Here is a 16,769-nt window from a genome sequence, read left to right on the forward strand (position 1 = left end):
AAATAAGTGATAAATATAACCATTAATGTGTTCTAAAGAGTGGGACTATTATAATAATTAACTTTAAAAATTATTTAAAGTTATATTCTATAACCTCTAAAATGGAATATTTATAAAGGAAATATTGATCATAAAAGGACCTTGTTACATATAAAATCTTTGTTACATTATAAAATCTATCATAAATTGTACCTAAAACGGACCATTTACAATGAATACAAATGAATATTTGTATCCTGTCTCCTTTTCCTGCTTTATTTTTCTGCATAGTATTTACCATGGTCTATACGTAGCTCTTACAATACTTTAAAAACATTAAGTCGTTTATTTACCTTGTTTGTCTGTCTCTACTACAAATGTAAATTCCATGTGGTTTATTTACTGCTGTATCCCTAGCCCCTAGAATAGTGCCTGGCACATGATAAGCATTCAGAACATTTACTGAATGAATATATTGCTTTAAATATTAGAAAGGCTCTTTGGGGATAACATAAATGGTCTATTTCTCAGCTCTAGAAGGTAGAGAATCATTCCACTGTCTTGATATGTGCTCATAGCAATAATAGGCAATAAATATTTGATGGATTTCTCCCACTGAAAAATATTTTTTAACAGTAAGGCTGATCTCATCTTTTTTCCCTTCTCTTTTCCTGGTTTCTCAATTTATTTGAAACTATTCATGTAGCTGATATTATTAGGGAATTATTATTATTAGGGAATATTATTAGGGAATTCTCATTTTTACTCCTACAGCCACATTTGTTTTTTTAGCCTGCCATTTAGTAGATCTTTCAAAACGCTCATCCTCAAATCGCCTACTTGCTGTGCCCTTTTCCCCAAAACAAAATTAAGTAGGAGGGATACTTTCAGTTCATCAAAAATGTATACCGTATGATAACTACATTTTAATTACTATCCAGAAGTCTGCCTGAAGAGAAAATTATTGTAATTCTATTCTTATTTAATCCAAAGACACACTGTGACAGAATTTTTCTAAAAAGGTATAAATTCAGACTATTAATATGAACTTAAGCATGGGAGCTTTTTATGTCTTCTCTAGAAATACTAAGGCAAATACTCTCTCTAGAGTCTCTGAAAACAGAATCCTGTCTGCCTCTATTTGGTCTGGACAGGGAGTCACTAAATGAGATACAGTCTTAATAGATAAGGATTTCCAAGAATGGAGTGTTATGTTACAAAAATGACATAAGTGCAGTTTGTAGAGTATGTTTAATAATTAGGACATTTTTACTTATTCACCTATATCCTTGTTATTAATGAGGTATCTTTTTCTAACTTTACAAAGGGCTGGGAGTCAAAGGTTTAGACTTCATTCATGGGCTGTGTCACAGGCATGTCACAAAGATTGAACTAGACTATCTCTAATTTAAAATATCCTACAACTTTCATTTGTCTGAGAACTTTGAGGATGACCTAAGCTATATTTAGGGCATGCTTTGCCTCCATTATAAAAAAAGAAATTGAAGGTGAGAATTATAATTAACGCATTAATTTTACTAACACAGTTTCTCTGTGAAGGAAGGTTGAAGTGACGGGTTATAACCAAGGAAACAGAGAACTACAGGAAACTTTGTGACAGATTAGTGGTAGTAAAGAGTATTTGTTAGGGATTGTAAAGTTTTATACCTTCTTCGTTGCTGTATTGCAGATTTGTCGCTGTGAGAGAGCTGTAGTGAATGAGGTTATGAATAATCCACTGGATTAATCTTCAAGTAATGCAAAATCTCCCAGAAATGATGCGCTTAGAAAAATGAACAGGTTGTCCTTAAAAACAAGTCTTTGTACCTAATTGTTTTTTTTATTTATCACTTTCTTATGAAGAAAAGCAGCAAACAAGTAAATAAATGAAATAATAGAATTTCAGGTACTGATAAGTGCTGTGAAGAAAAGGAAGCAAGATAAATGGCAATGAGGGGAGAAGGTTTCTGGGAGGAGGTGACTTGCACCCTGACTGAGGGATGTGCACCCTGACATGGAAAGGTTTAGAGGAATAGTGTTTAAGACAGGTGAAGTAGCAACTGTAAAGGCCCTGAGATGGGTACAGACTTCTTCATGTTCAAGGAACAATCTGTTTTCTCTTCATCCCATTTCTCTCAGACTTTTAGTCCTATCCACTGCACTGATATACCTTGTGTCAAGGTTGAGCACAGCAATCTTTCCAAACCTAAAGGAAAATTCTCAGCAACATTTGGCACATTTAAATGCATTCCACTTCTTAAAATGCTTTCTTCATTTTGCTTCCAGGACACCATTCTCTCAGTGATTTTCTTCACTACTCTGACTCCATAGCTGGTTTCTCTTCTACTTTTTGACCTCTAAATGTGGTGTACCCCAGGATTTAAACTTCAGCCCTCCTCTCGACTTAGTCTAGTTAAATCAAGTCTCATGGCTATAAACGTCATCCACAAATCTGTGTTTCACAAATTTGGATTTCCAACCATGACCCCTTTCCTGAACTTCAGATCTTTGCATCCAATTACTTTTCTTTATAGTTTTGTTACATGTTTTTTATCCTGTTCAGATTACCACCACTAGAAGATATCTTCTTTCAGGATCCATTCCAACCCAGATGTCACAGCTTACATGAAGCCTCACCCAACACTCTATTGATGGTCCTCAAACCTAGTTTAGAGATCAGTTGAAGGCAAGGAGCAGAGGAATTTTATGTTACATCATTAACAGGAATTTTTTACTTGGATACTTCTAGTGAAATGGATGAAGAGAGCCTCCTTGTATTAAATGACCAAGGCTATTCTGTTATGGAAATATATTACAAAAGTGCTAAGGCTGGGAATGGGCAAAATGTTAAGGAGGGGCTGACTGAAGTGTATTTAAGAACAAGGTGAAAATAAAAAAGAAATTGGAAAAGAACAAAAGACTAAGAATAGCCAAGACAATCCTGAAGAACAGTAAGAACAAGAAGAACTTGCCCTACCAGATATCAAGACTTACTCTAAAGCTATAGTTAAGATAGTATAGTATTTCTTTATCTCCCTTTCCTTTGTCCTTTCTGCACAATTCAGCCTTAAAGCTAGTCTGGAGGACAGAGCAAGGTAAGCATTCACACAGCAGGGTGAGGGTAGGGAGGAGAGAGGAAGACCCAGAATGGGGTATCATAGCCTGAGCAAGGTTAGGGAGGATATCCACATAGATATTGCCTGATGTCCAGAGTCAGGGCCCAAGCAGTATGAAGGGTGTCCTTGCAGAGGGGCAGCTTGGCATAGGGGTGTCAGATCCTGAACAGGGTGATGAACCCCTCCCCAAAGAAAGTTGCCCAGCATAGGGTGTCAGAACTTGAGCATGGGAGCAGCTAGCATCCATGTTGGAAAGCAGTCTGGAATGGGGAAGCAGAGCATGTGCAGGGACAGGAGAAAGAGGGGGAGGAGAGAAAGAGGGGGTAGTTATAGAGATATAGAGGAGAGAACCATAAGAGACTGAAGACCTGGAAGTCAAGGGACAAAGGAGCTTGAGAATAAGAGTTGTCAGCAGGGTCATTTGGTACAAAGAAGTCCAGTAGGATAAGGATTGGATTTGTAAATTTGTAGATGTAGGTAGAGAGCTATATGAGTCACAGGGCTAAGAACAGGAGTGAATGTAAATTGTGAGAGGAGGAAATAGCAAATGTAGAGCACTCAAGAAAGTTGGTTTTGGTGGGAACAGAGAAAAAGGATAGCTTGAGGTAGAGGTGAAAGGGGCAGACTGGAGGGAAAAGGATTCGTTGACTGTAAGAGACTGGGGTTTTTTTATGTGTGCTTAGAAGAGTCCAATAGAAAGATAAATTGAAGATGAAAATTAAACAAGATCCTAAAGCATGGGCAGGGGAAAGGATCACATATCTCAACTGCGATTAAAATCTTCTTTATTGATAGGTCACCTCAGTTTGTTTTTATTCTTTTGCTATTACAAGCTCTACTTAATTTTGTACTTGTATTTATAATTCCCATAGTGTCATTGCTGAATCAATACTTTTATTTTAAGATTTTGATAGGTATTGCCATTGCCTGTCAAAGAAATTGTAGCAATTCATACACTCAACCAGAAATATTCTAGAAATTCTTTATAGCTTTACAAGTAAATTTGAGAATTTAGATATCACCTTTATGTTCTAAAATGGAGAGAATGAAATATTATTTTACAGACCTTTTAAATACTCCATACAAATAATTTTCATGCTGTTTTCTAGGCCTAGTCCTTGGTTGCTATGTCTGCAAGAGTTTAATTTGGCAATGATTTCTCAGATTCCATCTAAATTCAGACATGCACGTATGTATGCATATATACCTATACACACATACACATGCCTATAGATGTGTGTGTGTGTGTGTGTGCATAGGCATATACACTCCAAAAAAGTATTATTTTTCCCTTTGAAGAGTATCCTGGGTTGTTGATTGTTAGTAGAATTTGACTTTTCAAACCGAGAAAAACACTTTTAACTAAAAAATAATTGGATTGTTATTAATTTGTGAAACTATTTAAAGAGTTCTTTTAAAACCATGTGACTGAAATACTTTAGCAGAACTACTGTGAGAAGCTCTTGTTGCAGGGCTTTGTATATAAAGCTGTAGTCAATGTGTGCTGCATTCTTCAGGGGATGTGCTTAGCATACAGAACGGGAAATGTCTAAATAGACTAGCATTCTTGTTTAGAAGAATTTTCCATCCTACTCCATTTGTGTTTAAGTTCTGAAAATTTTCATATTTATTTACTTTTTCCAGGCTTGAATCTTTACAATAATTGTAAAACCTCATTCCTCTGTTATCTGATTAAAGATCCCTGTTATAAATTTTAAAATTTAAAATATTTAAAGCCCTTAGTTTTTTTGTTGTTGTTTGCTTTGTTTTTTTTTTTAATTTTATTTTGAAATATATTCAAACTTACAGGAACAGTTGCCAAAACAATACAAACCCCATACACAGAACTCCAGCATACCCTGACCCCTCTCCCCTGATACCCCAATCTACCAACTTTAACATCCTGTCACACCACCGTTTCTTTCTTTCCCTCCCTCCCTCCCTTCATATCATCCATCGTCTATTGCTCTGTCTTCTGAACATATGAGAGCAAGCTGCACACATTCTTGAACAAACAATATAATTCACATATACATTTTCCATGAACAAGAACATTCTTTTATGCAATCCCATTAAGTGCAGCTAAGAAGTTCAAGAAATTCAACATTGATACAAAGCTTACATTCTATATTTCCTTTTTTTTTTTTTCTTATGTCCCATCTGTGTCCCTTTGAGCCTCCTCTCCTCCATCCTCATATCCCATCCAGGATCATCCTTGGCATTTAACTGTAATCTATTTAGACTGTCTTTTTTTTTTAATTTCAATTGTGGAAACATATATACAGCCTAAATTTTCCCATTCCACCCCCTCCCTAGCATTCCATTAGTGGGATTAATCACATTTAGAATGTTGCAATGCTATCACCTTCCCACCATCCATTTCTAGAAGTTTCCCTTCACCCCAAACAGAAACCCTACACTCATTTCTTAACTCCCCATTGCCCCTTCCCCCATTTCTCTTAACCCATACTCTACTTTTCATCTCTATGGTCATATTCTCTGATACTTTCTTTGTGTTTACTGTGGGGCTTAAATTTAACCTCTTAAATCTGTAACAATCTTGTTTTTCTTTGATATCAACTTAACTTCAATAGGACACATAAACTATGTTCCTATACTCCTCCATTCCCCCACCTTTATGTAGTTCTTGTCAAAAATTACACATTTTACAGAGTCCAAAACCACTGATTTATCATTACCGTTTATGTATTTTAGATCCTGTAGGAAGTAAATAGTGGAGTTACAAATCAAAAATACAGTAGTATTGGTATTTATATTTACCATGTGGTCTTTACTGGAAATCTTTATTTCTTCATGTAGTTTCAGTCAATTGTTTAGTGTCCCTTTCTTTCAGCCTGCTCAACTCCCTTTAGCATTTCTTATAGGACTGGTCTACGGGTGATGAAGTCCCTCAGCTTTTGATTATCCGGGAATGTTTTCATCTCCCCCTCATTTTTACCCTCCGGGTGTTTGTGAATTCTCCAAGTCTCTGATGGTTACTGACTTCTATTTGCATTCCATTGTGGTCAGAGAATGTGTTTTGAACAAATTCAATGTTTTTTTGTTTGTTTGTTTTTTAAATTATTTTGGTTTGTTTTATGTCCTAGCATACGGTCCATTCTGGAGAAAGATCCGTGATCACTAGAGAAGAATGTGTGTCGCAGTGATCTGGGATATAATGTTCTATATATGTCTGTTAAATTTCTCTACATGTCTCTCTCCTTTCTTTGTTTCTCTGTTGGTAGGACTCCCTTTAGTATCTGAAGTAGGGCAGGTCTTTTATTAGCAAAATCTCTCAGCATTTGTTTGTCTGTGAAAAATTTAAGCTCTCCCTCAAATTTGAAGGAGAGTTTTGCTGGATAAAGTATTCTTGGTTGGAAATTTTTCTCTCTCAGAATTTTAAATATAATGTCGTGCCACTGCCCTTTCGCCTCCATGGTGGCCGCTGAGTAGTCACTACTTAGTCTTATGTTGTTTCCTTTGTATGTGGTGAATTGTTTTTCTCTTGCTGCTTTCAGAACTTGCTCCTTCCCTTCAGTTCTTGACAGTCTGATCAGAATATGTCTTGGAGTGGGTTTATTTGGATTTATTCTATTTGGAGTTCGCTGGGCATTAATGCTTTGTGTATTTATATTGTGTAGAAGGTTTGGGAAGTTTTCCGTAATAATTTCTTTGAAATTTCTAGAACTTTAACCTTCTCTTCCCCTTCTGGGACATCAATGAGTCTTAAATTTGGACGTTTTATTTTATCTATCATATCCCTGAATCCATTTCGATTTTTTTTATTTTTTTCCCCATTCTTTCTTTTGTTCTTTCATTTTCCGTTCTGTAGTCCTCGAGGACGCTGTGTCATTGTTCAGCCTCCTCTAATCTTGTGTTATGAGTATCCAGAGTCTTTTTAATTTGGCCAACAGTTTCTTTTATTTCCGTAAGATCTTCTATTTTTTTATTTACTCTTGCAAGTTCTTCTCTATGCTCTTCTAGGGTCTTCTTTATGTCCTTTATATCCGTGTCATGCTCTTCTTCATGTCCTTTATATCCTGTGACATGCTCTCGTTGTTTGTCTTTAGTTCTTTAATTAATTATGCCAAGTACTATGTCTCTTCTGATATTTTAATTTGGGTGTTTGGGTTCTCCATATTGTCTGGTTTTATCATATGCTTTAAGATTTTCTGTGGTTTTTGGCCTCTTGGCATTTGCTTTATTTGATAGGGTTCTTTCAGGTTATAAAAAATACCAATCTCTAATTTGTCAGATCTACAGCTTGGTGGCATACACTTTCTCTAACTAGCCAGCAGATGGCGTCCGCGAGTCTCCTATTCCCCTCAAGTCAGTTCTCCCCAACTTTGTCTTTGTGGTATGTGGGGATATGATTCTTGTGGGGTTCAGTAGGTGCACTAAGTTTGGGTGTGTTGTTGGTGCTGTCTGCCCTGAATGTGGGGCATGTGTCTGAGCGGTTAGGGAGGCAGGGCAGCTTTAATAATCAAACCTCCCAGGTGTTCCCAGAGATTTAAGGCTGTTACAAGAGTCTAAGCCTTCATTTCAGTCTTGCCACAGATTGTCTCTGCCGCTCACCCACAAGTCCTTGGTATTGGCGTAGGGTCCCTGGGATTTCCAAGCGGGTCCCCCTTCTCAGCTGTGCCCTTCCACGACCTCTGCTGAGGGAAGATTGTGCCACATCACAAGTGCGCGCCAGCCCTCCAGGGAAGCCCTGGGCCGCCAGGCTGTGCAGGGGCGTTCCAGCCTGATGTAAAGATGGTTGAATAGGGCGTATTAATTTTCCCCTTTTCACACAGCTCCGCCTTCCCAGCTCCGGGACAGTTAGCTATGGGGGCACTAAAGGACACTGTCCATGGCCGATATTGTGGCGCGTGTGCAGTGCTGCAGGAAACACTCCCGTCACACTGGGTTTTTTGGCGCGGCTCTGGGCTATGGGTCTGGCCCCGGGCAGGAGCGTCCCCAGCCCGCCAGGGAGATGGCTGCAAGGGGCACTGTTTCTTTCTTCTTTTGGCTCCCCTCTGCCCCCCTGGTCTTAAGACAATCAGCAGTGGGTGTGGGAAGGGCTATCCTCCACGCCAGACACTGAGGCATTGGTACAGCCTGCTCCTGCCATGCTCTGCTGCGTGGTTCTCCGGGTCGTATCTGCAGCCTCTCCTGGGTTTTTTTTTTTTTAAAAAGAACTAGTCCCCCTTTTTCGTGGCGCCTCGAAGGCAGTCGGCTGTCTCAGCATGAAGCCACTGGCTGCCAGAAACTCATTGAAGTGGACGATGAACGCAAACTTCGTACATTTTATGAGAAGCGAATGGCCACAGAAGTTGCTGCTGACGCTCTGGGCGAAGAGTGGAAGGGTTACGTTGTCCGAATCAGTGGTGGAAATGACAAACAAGGTTTCCCCATGAAACAGGGTGTCTTGACCCATGGCCGTGTCCGCCTCCTACTGAGTAAGGGGCATTCCTGTTATAGACCAAGGAGAACTGGAGAAAGAAAGCGCAAATCTGTTCGGGGTTGCATTGTGGATGCCAATTTGAGTGTTCTCAACCTGGTTATTGTAAAAAAAGGAGAGAAGGATATTCCTGGACTGACTGATACAACTGTGCCTCGTCGCCTGGGGCCCAAAAGAGCTAGCAGAATCCGCAAACTTTTCAATCTCTCTAAAGAAGATGATGTCCGCCAGTATGTTGTGAGAAAGCCCCTGAACAAAGAAGGTAAGAAACCCAGGACCAAAGCACCCAAGATTCAGCGTCTTGTTACTCCACGTGTTCTGCAGCATAAACGTCGGCGTATTGCATTGAAGAAACAGCGTACTAAGAAAAATAAGGAAGAGGCCGCAGAATATGCTAAACTTTTGGCCAAGAGAATGAAGGAGGCCAAAGAAAAACGCCAGGAACAGATTGCCAAGAGACGTAGGCTGTCCTCACTGAGAGCTTCTACCTCCAAGTCTGAGTCCAGTCAAAAATAAGATTTTCTAAAAGTAACAAATAAATAAGATCAGACATTAAATCTTAAAAAAAAAAAAAAAAAAAAAAAAGAACTAGTCCATCTCCAAATGCCAACCCACAGTTTCCCCACACTGCAGTGCAGCTGCCGGACTTTCAGCCGGCTCACTCAGTGGTTTCAGAATGCAGACTCCTAGTTTTACCAAATGCACGGTTCCTGTGGATTTAGCAGACCTTGTCCAGCTGGTGCATTGCTGGAACTTGTGTTCTGGGTCACTTTCTGGTTTTTATCTAGTATTTTTCATGGAGGTGTTTTTTTGCCCTGTCTCACTTAGCCTCCATGTTAGTTTCCTCCCTTAGTTTTTTTAATGTTAATTTTATTGAGATATATCCATATACCGTATAATCCATCCAAAGAATAGAATCAGTGGCTCACAGTATCACCAAATAGCTATGCGTTCATCACCACATTCAGTTTTAGAACATTTTCATTACTTCACACACACACACACACACAAAAACACAGAAAGAAAAAAAATAGTAAAATTAAAAACACCCAAAGCATCCCACACCCCTTATCCCCCCTATTATTTATTTGTTTTTTGTCTTTTATATTATTACTCATCTGCTCATATGGTAGATAAAGGGAGTGTCAGTCACAAGGTTTTCGCAATCAAACAGTCACCCCATAAAAGCTATATACTTACACTATCATCATCAAGGATCAAGGCTACTGGATTACAGTTCGACTGTTTCAGATATTTCCTTCTATCCATTCTAATCCACTAGAAACTAAAAAGGAATATCTATATAATGCATAAGAGTAAATGCATAAGAGTAACCTCCAGAATGATCTCTCAACTCTATTTGAAATCTCTTAGCCTCTGAAACTTTATTTTGTTCCATTCTTTTCCCCTTTTTTGGCCAAGGAAGCATTCTCAATCCCACGATGCCAGGGCCAGGGTCATCCCTGGGAGTCATGTCCCGCATTGCCAGGGGGACTTACACCCCTAGGAGTCATGTCCCACATCGGGGGGAGGGTTGTACCTAACTCAGTTTTTAAAATACTTTTTATTTTGAAATAATTTTAGACTTACAGAAAAGTTGAAAAAATAGTACAGAGCTTCTGTATACCCTTGACCCAAACTTCTCCTAACCCCCACCTTATTGGCAACATCTGATCTTATTTTTGTCTCTGTAGTTTTGCCTGTTCCAGAATGTCATATAAGTAGAATCATATGCTATGTAGCCTCTTAGGCCTGGCTTCTTTCATTTAGTAAAATGCATTAAAGTTCAACTGAGTTGTATAAATTAATAGTTGTTCCCTTTTATTACTGAGTAGCATTCCATTGATTGGATATACCATAGTTTGTTTATCCATTTATCTGTTGAAGGTCATCTGGATTGTTTCCAGTTTTGGCAGTTGTAGTGAGTTGAATTGTGTCCCCCAAAAGGATATGTCCAAGTCCTAACCCCTGATACTTGTAAACTGAACCTCATTTGGAAATAGGGTCTTTGTAGATGTAATCAAGCTAAGGACCATGAAGTAAGATCATCCTGGATTTAGGGTATGCCCAAATCCAATGAGTGGTGGTATTTTAAGAGAAAGGAGAGGGAGATTTGAGGTACATCAACAGGGAAGAGAGATACAGAGAGAAAAAGGCCATGAAGGTAAAGGCAAAGATTGGAATTATGTAGTTCCAAGCCAAAGAACACCAAGAGTTGTCACAGCCACCAGAAATTAGGAGAGTAGCTTGGAATGGATTCTCCCTCAGAGCTTCCAGAGGGAGCCAACCCTACTGACACCTTGGTATTGGACTTCTAGCTGCCAGAACTGAGACAGAATAAATTTGTTTTAAGCTACCAAGTGTGTGGTAATTTGTAGCAACAGCCTTAGGAAACTAATATGAGATACATGTATAGAGCTGCTATAAACATTCTCATAAAGGATTTCTCTGTAAACATACATTTTCGTTTCTCTTAAGTAAATATTTAGGAGTGATGTCTGGGTCATATGGTAAATGTATGGTTCACTTTATGGGAAACTGCCAAACTGATTTCCAAGTGGCTATACCATTTTGCATTCCCACCAGTAGCAGTCATTCCAGTCATTCCACTTAGAGTCAATCTTTTTAATTTTAGCCATTCTAATAGTTGTGTTGTAACATTTCATTGTGGTTTTAGCTTGTACTTCCCAAGTCACTAATGGTGTTGAGCATTGTTTAATGTGCTTATTTGATATCCACATGTATTTTTTTGTGACATGTCTGTTTAAATCTCTTGCACATTTTTAAAAAGTTGGGTTGTTTGTTTTCTTGTTGAGTTTTAAGAGTTTCTTATATATTCTAAATACAAGTCCTTTGTCTGAAATGTGATTTGCAGATATTTTTGCCCAATCTGCAACTTGTCTATTCCTTCCCCTAAGAGTGACTTATGTGGAGCAAAAGTTTTTATTTTTATAAAGTCCAGTTTATCAAACTGATCTATATGGATTGCACTTTTGGTGTCCTATCTAAAACTACACCTAATTCTAACCCAAGAGGTCACATGGTTCTCTCCTGTATTTTTTTAAAAAGCCTAACTCAGTTTTTTTGTTTGTTTGTTTTTGAGATTGTTCACAAACCATACAGTTATCCAAAGATCCAAAGTGTACCATTAGTTGTCCACAGTACCATCATACAGCTGTGCATCCATCACAATTAATTTTTTTTCAACTTTTAGAACATTTTCATTACTCCAGAAAAGAAATAAAGACAAAAAAATGAACCTCAAATCTTTCTATAGCCCTGACCACCCCCTCTCCATTATTGATTCATAGTATTGGTATAGTACATTTGTTACTGTTGATGAAAGAATGTTAAAATACTACAAACTGTAGTATATAGTTTGCAATAGGTATATATTTTTTCCTATATGCCCCTCTATTATTAACTTCTAGTTAGAGTGTCATACATTTACTCTAGTTCATGAGAGAGATTTCTAGTATTTGTACAGTTAATCACGGACATTGTCCACCACAAGATTCACTGTTTTATACATTCCCATCTTTTAACCTCCAACTTTCCTTCTGGTGACGTACGTGACTCTGAGCTTACCCTTTCCATCACATTCACACATCATTCAGCACTCATTCTGCTCATAATAAGCAACCGCTCCCCATTCTTTAGCCCCATTCTATATCCTGGTAATTTATATTTCATGCCTTTGAATTTACTTATTATAACTAGTTCGTATCAGTGAGACCCTGCAATATTGGTCTTTATGTGTCTGTCTTATTTCACTCAATATAGTGCCCTCAAGGTTTCTTCATCAACCCATTTTTTTTTTAGACGGTTCTGTTCACACACCATAAATTCCGTCCTAAGTAAACAATCGATGGTTCCCTGTATAATCACATATATATGTATTCACCACCATTACTACTGTCTCTATAGGGACATCTCCATTTCTTCCACAAAGAGAGAGGAAGAGTCAAAGAAGGTAGAGAGACAAAAAAAGAAAGGAGGGGGGAAATAACATGTCAGGTATGAAGCAACAAAAGGAAAGATAGCATTAAACCAAAGGGAGTAAAGAGTTGGACAACATCACCAATGCCGAGAGTCCCATACCCCTCCCCTATACCCCCCCATATGCATTTAGTTTTGGTATTTTGCCTTTGTTACATTAAAGGAAGGATAATACAGTGTTTCTGTTAATTATACTCTCTAGTTTACATTGATTGTATCTTTCCCCCAATCCCACCCTATTTTTAACACCTTGCAATGTTGACATTCATTTGTTCTCCCTCATGTAAAAACATATTTGTACCTTTTATCACAATCGTTGAGCACCCAGGTTTCACTGAGTTATACAATCCCAGTCTTTATCTTTCCTCTTCTGGTGTCCCACATGCTCCTAACCTTCCTCTTTCAACCATACTTACAGTCATCTTTGTTCAGTGTACTTACATTACTGTGCTACTGTCTCCCAAAATTGTGTTCCAAACCTCTCACTCCTATCTTTTCCCTTCTGTCTGTAGTGCTCCCTTTAGTGTTTCCTGTAGAGCAGGTATCTTATTCACAAACTCTGTCATTGTCTGTTTGTCAGAAAATATTTTAAGCTCTTCGTCCTATTTAAAGGACAGTTTTGCCAGATATAGGATTCTTGGTTGGTGGTTTTTCTCTTTCAGTATCTTTAATGTATCACACCACTTCCTTCTTGCCTCCATGGTTTCTGCTGAGAAATCCACACATAGTCTTATCAAGCTTCCTTTGTATGTGATGGATCGCTTCTCTCTTGCTGCTTTCAGGATTCTCTTTATCTTTTTTTTTTTTTTGTCATTTCTGGGCATCCCCAGAACGTTAAATAGCTTATCTGTTCTTCTTGGATTATTGTTCCCCCTTCCTTAATTGCTCTCTACTGCTAGTTCCCCTACATTCTACATTATAAACCATTTGTTTTACATTTTTCAAAGTTCACATTAGTGGTAGCATATAATATTTCTCTTTTTGTGCCTGGCTTATTTCGCTCAGCATTATGTCTTCAAGGTTCATCCATGTTGTCATATGTTTCACCAGATCGTTCCTTCTTACTGCCGCGTAGTATTCCATCGTGTGTATATACCACATTTTATTTATCCACTCATCTGTTGAAGGACATTTGGGTTGTTTCAATCTCTTGGCAATTGTGAATAATGCTGCTATGAACATTGGCGTGCAGATATCTGTTCGTGTCACTGCTTTCCGATCTTCCGGGTATATACCGAGAAGTGCAATCGCTGGATCGAATGGTAGCTCTATATCTAGTTTTCTAAGGAACTGCCAGACTGACTTCCAGAGTGGCTGAACCATTATACAGTCCCACCAACAATGAATAAGAGTTCCAATTTCTCCACATCCCCTCCAGCATTTGTAGTTTCCTGTTTGTTTAATGGCAGCCATTCTAACCGGTGTTAGATGGTATCTCATTGTGGTCTTAATTTGCATCTCTCTAATAGCTAGTGAAGCTGAACATTTTTTCATGTGTTTCTTGGCCATTTGTATTTCCTCTTCAGAGAACTGTCTTTTCATATCTTTTGCCCATTTTATAATTGGGCTGTCTGTACTATTGCCATTGAGTTGTAGGATTTCTTTGTATATGCAAAGAAATTCTTTTGTCAGATACATGGTTTCCAAAAATTTTTTCCCATTGAGTTGGCTGCCTCTTTACCTTTTTGAGAAATTCCTTTGAGGTGCAGAAACTTCTAAGCTTGAGGAGTTCCCATTTATCTATTTTCTCTTTTGTTGCTTGTGCTTTGGGTGTAAAGTCTAGGAAGTGGCCGCCTAATACAAGGTCTTGAAGATGTTTTCCTACATTATCTTCTAGGAGTTTTATGGTACTTTCTTTTATATTGAGATGTTTGGTCCATTTTGAGTTAATTTTTGTGTAGGGGGTGAGGTAGGGGTCCTCTTTCATTCTTTTGGATATGGATATCCAACTCTCCCAGCCCCATTTGTTGAAAAGACCATTATGGCTCAGTTCGGTGACTTTGGGGGCCTTATCAAAGATCAGTCGGCCATAGATCTGAGGGTCTATCTCTGAATTCTCAATTCGATTCCATTGATCTATATGTCTATCTTTGTGCCAGTACCATGCTGTTTTGGCAACTGTGGCTTTATAATAAGCTTCAAAGTCAGGGAGTGTAAGTCCTCCCACTTCGTTTTTCTTTTTTAGAGTGTCTTTAGCAATTCGAGGCATCTTCCCTTTCCAAATAAATTTGATAACTAGCTTTTCCAAGTCTGCAAAGTAGGTTGTTGGAATTTTGATTGGGATTGCATTGAATCTGTAGATGAGTTTGGGTAGAATTGACATCTTAATGACATTTAGCCTTCCTATCCATAAACATGGAATATTTTTCCATCTTTTAAGGTCCCCTTCTATTTCTTTTAGTAGAGTTATGTAGTTTTCTTTGTATAGGTCTTTTACATCTTTGGTTAAGTTTATTCCTAGGTACTTGATTTTTTTAGTTGCTATTGAAAATGGTATCTTTTTCTTGAGTGTCTCTTCAGTTTGTTCATTTCTAGCATATAGAAACATTACTGACTTATGTGCATTAATCTTGTATCCCGCTACTTTGCTAAATTTGTTTATTAGCTCTAGTAGGTGTATCGTTGATTTCTCAGGGTTTTCTAGATATAAGATCATATCATCTGCAAACAATGACAGTTTTACTTCTTCTTTTCCAATTTGGATGCCTTTTATTTCTTTGTCTTGCCGGATTGCCCTGGCTAGCACTTCCAGCACAATGTTGAATAACAGTGGTGACAGCGGGCATCCTTGTCTTGTTCCTGATCTTAGAGGGAAGGCTTTCAGTCTCTCACCATTGAGTACTATGCTGGCTGTGGGTTTTTCATATATGCTCTTTATCATGTTGAGGAAGTTTCCTTCAATTCCTACCTTTTGAAGTGTTTTTATCAAAAAGGGATGTTGGATTTTGTCAAATGCTTTTTCAGCATCTATTGAGATGATCAATTGATTTTTCCCTTTCGAGTTTTTAATGTGTTGTAATACATTGTTTTTCTTATGTTGAACCATCCTTCCATGCCTGGAATGAACCCCACTTGGTCATGGTGTATGATTTTTTTAATGTGTCTTTGGATTCGATTTGCAAGTATTTTGTTGAGGATTTTTGCATCTATATTCATTAGGGAGATTGGCCGGTAGTTTTCCTTTTTTGTAGCATCTTTGCCTGGTTTTGGTATTAGATTGATGTTAGCTTCATAAAATGAGTTAGGTAGTGTTCCATTTTTTTCAATGTTTTGAAAGAGTTTGAGTAAGATTGGTGTCAGTTCTTTCTGGAAAGTTTGGTAGAATTCCCCTGTGAAGCCATCTGGCCCTGGGCATTTATTTGTGGGAAGATTTTTGATGACTGATTGGATCTCTTTGCTTGTGATGGGTTGGTTGAGGTCTTCTATTTCTTCTCTGGTCAGTCTAGGTTGTTCATATGTTTCCAGGAAATTGTCCATTTCTTCTACATTATCCAGTTTGTTGCCATACAGTTGTTCATAATATCCTCTTATAATTTTTTTAATTTCTTCAGGATCTGCAGTTATGTCACCTTTTTCATTCATTATTTTGTTTATATGGGTCTTCTCTCTTTTTGATTTTGTCAGTCTAGCTAGGGGCTTGTCAATCTTGTTGATCTTCTCAAAGAACCAACTTTTGGTGATATTTATCCTTTCTATTGTTTTTTTGTTCTCTATGTCATTTATTTCTGCTTTAATCCTTGTTATTTCTTTTCTTGTACTTGGTTTAGGATTGGTTTGCTGTTCATTTTCTAGCTTCTTCAGTTGATCCATTAGTTCTTTGATTTTGGCTCTTTCTTCCTTTTTAATATATGCGTTTAGTGCTATAAATTTCCCCCTTAGCACTGCTTTTGCTGCATCCCATAGGTTTTGGTATGTTGTGTTCTCATTTTCATTCGTCTCTATATATTTAGCAATTTCTCTTGCTATTTCTTCTTTAACCCACTGATTGTTTAGGAGTGTGTTGTTTAACCTCCAGGTATTTGTGAATTTTCTAAGTCTCTGATGGTTATTGACTTCTAATTGTATTCCATTGTGGTCAGAGAATGTGCTTTGAATAATTTCAATCTTTTTAAATTTATTGAGGCTTGTTTTATGTCCCAGCATATGATCTATTCTGGAGAAAGTTCCGTGAGCACTAGAAAAGTATGTGTATCCTGGTGATTTGGGATGTAATGTCCTGTAGATGTCTGTTA

At 37.9% G+C, this 16,769-nt stretch overlaps 2 protein-coding genes across 11 annotated transcripts in view; both read left to right on the forward strand.

Moving 5' to 3' along the window:
- SPAG9 (sperm associated antigen 9) overlaps nucleotides 1–16,769 on the forward strand; it is a 157,228-nt gene that overhangs the window by 81,094 nt on the left and 59,365 nt on the right. The gene's annotated exons all lie outside the window — the stretch shown is intronic.
- Nucleotides 2,733–9,095, forward strand: LOC119513777 (40S ribosomal protein S6-like). The gene is made up of 2 exons (XM_037809199.1): nucleotides 2,733–2,863; nucleotides 8,274–9,095. The coding sequence occupies exons 1-2, from the start codon at nucleotides 2,733–2,735 to the stop codon at nucleotides 9,052–9,054; spliced, it is 912 nt and encodes a 303-aa protein (XP_037665127.1). The 3' UTR covers nucleotides 9,055–9,095.

Source organism: Choloepus didactylus, chromosome 18 (assembly GCF_015220235.1).
Source record: "Choloepus didactylus isolate mChoDid1 chromosome 18, mChoDid1.pri, whole genome shotgun sequence".
NCBI lineage: Eukaryota > Metazoa > Chordata > Mammalia > Pilosa > Megalonychidae > Choloepus > Choloepus didactylus.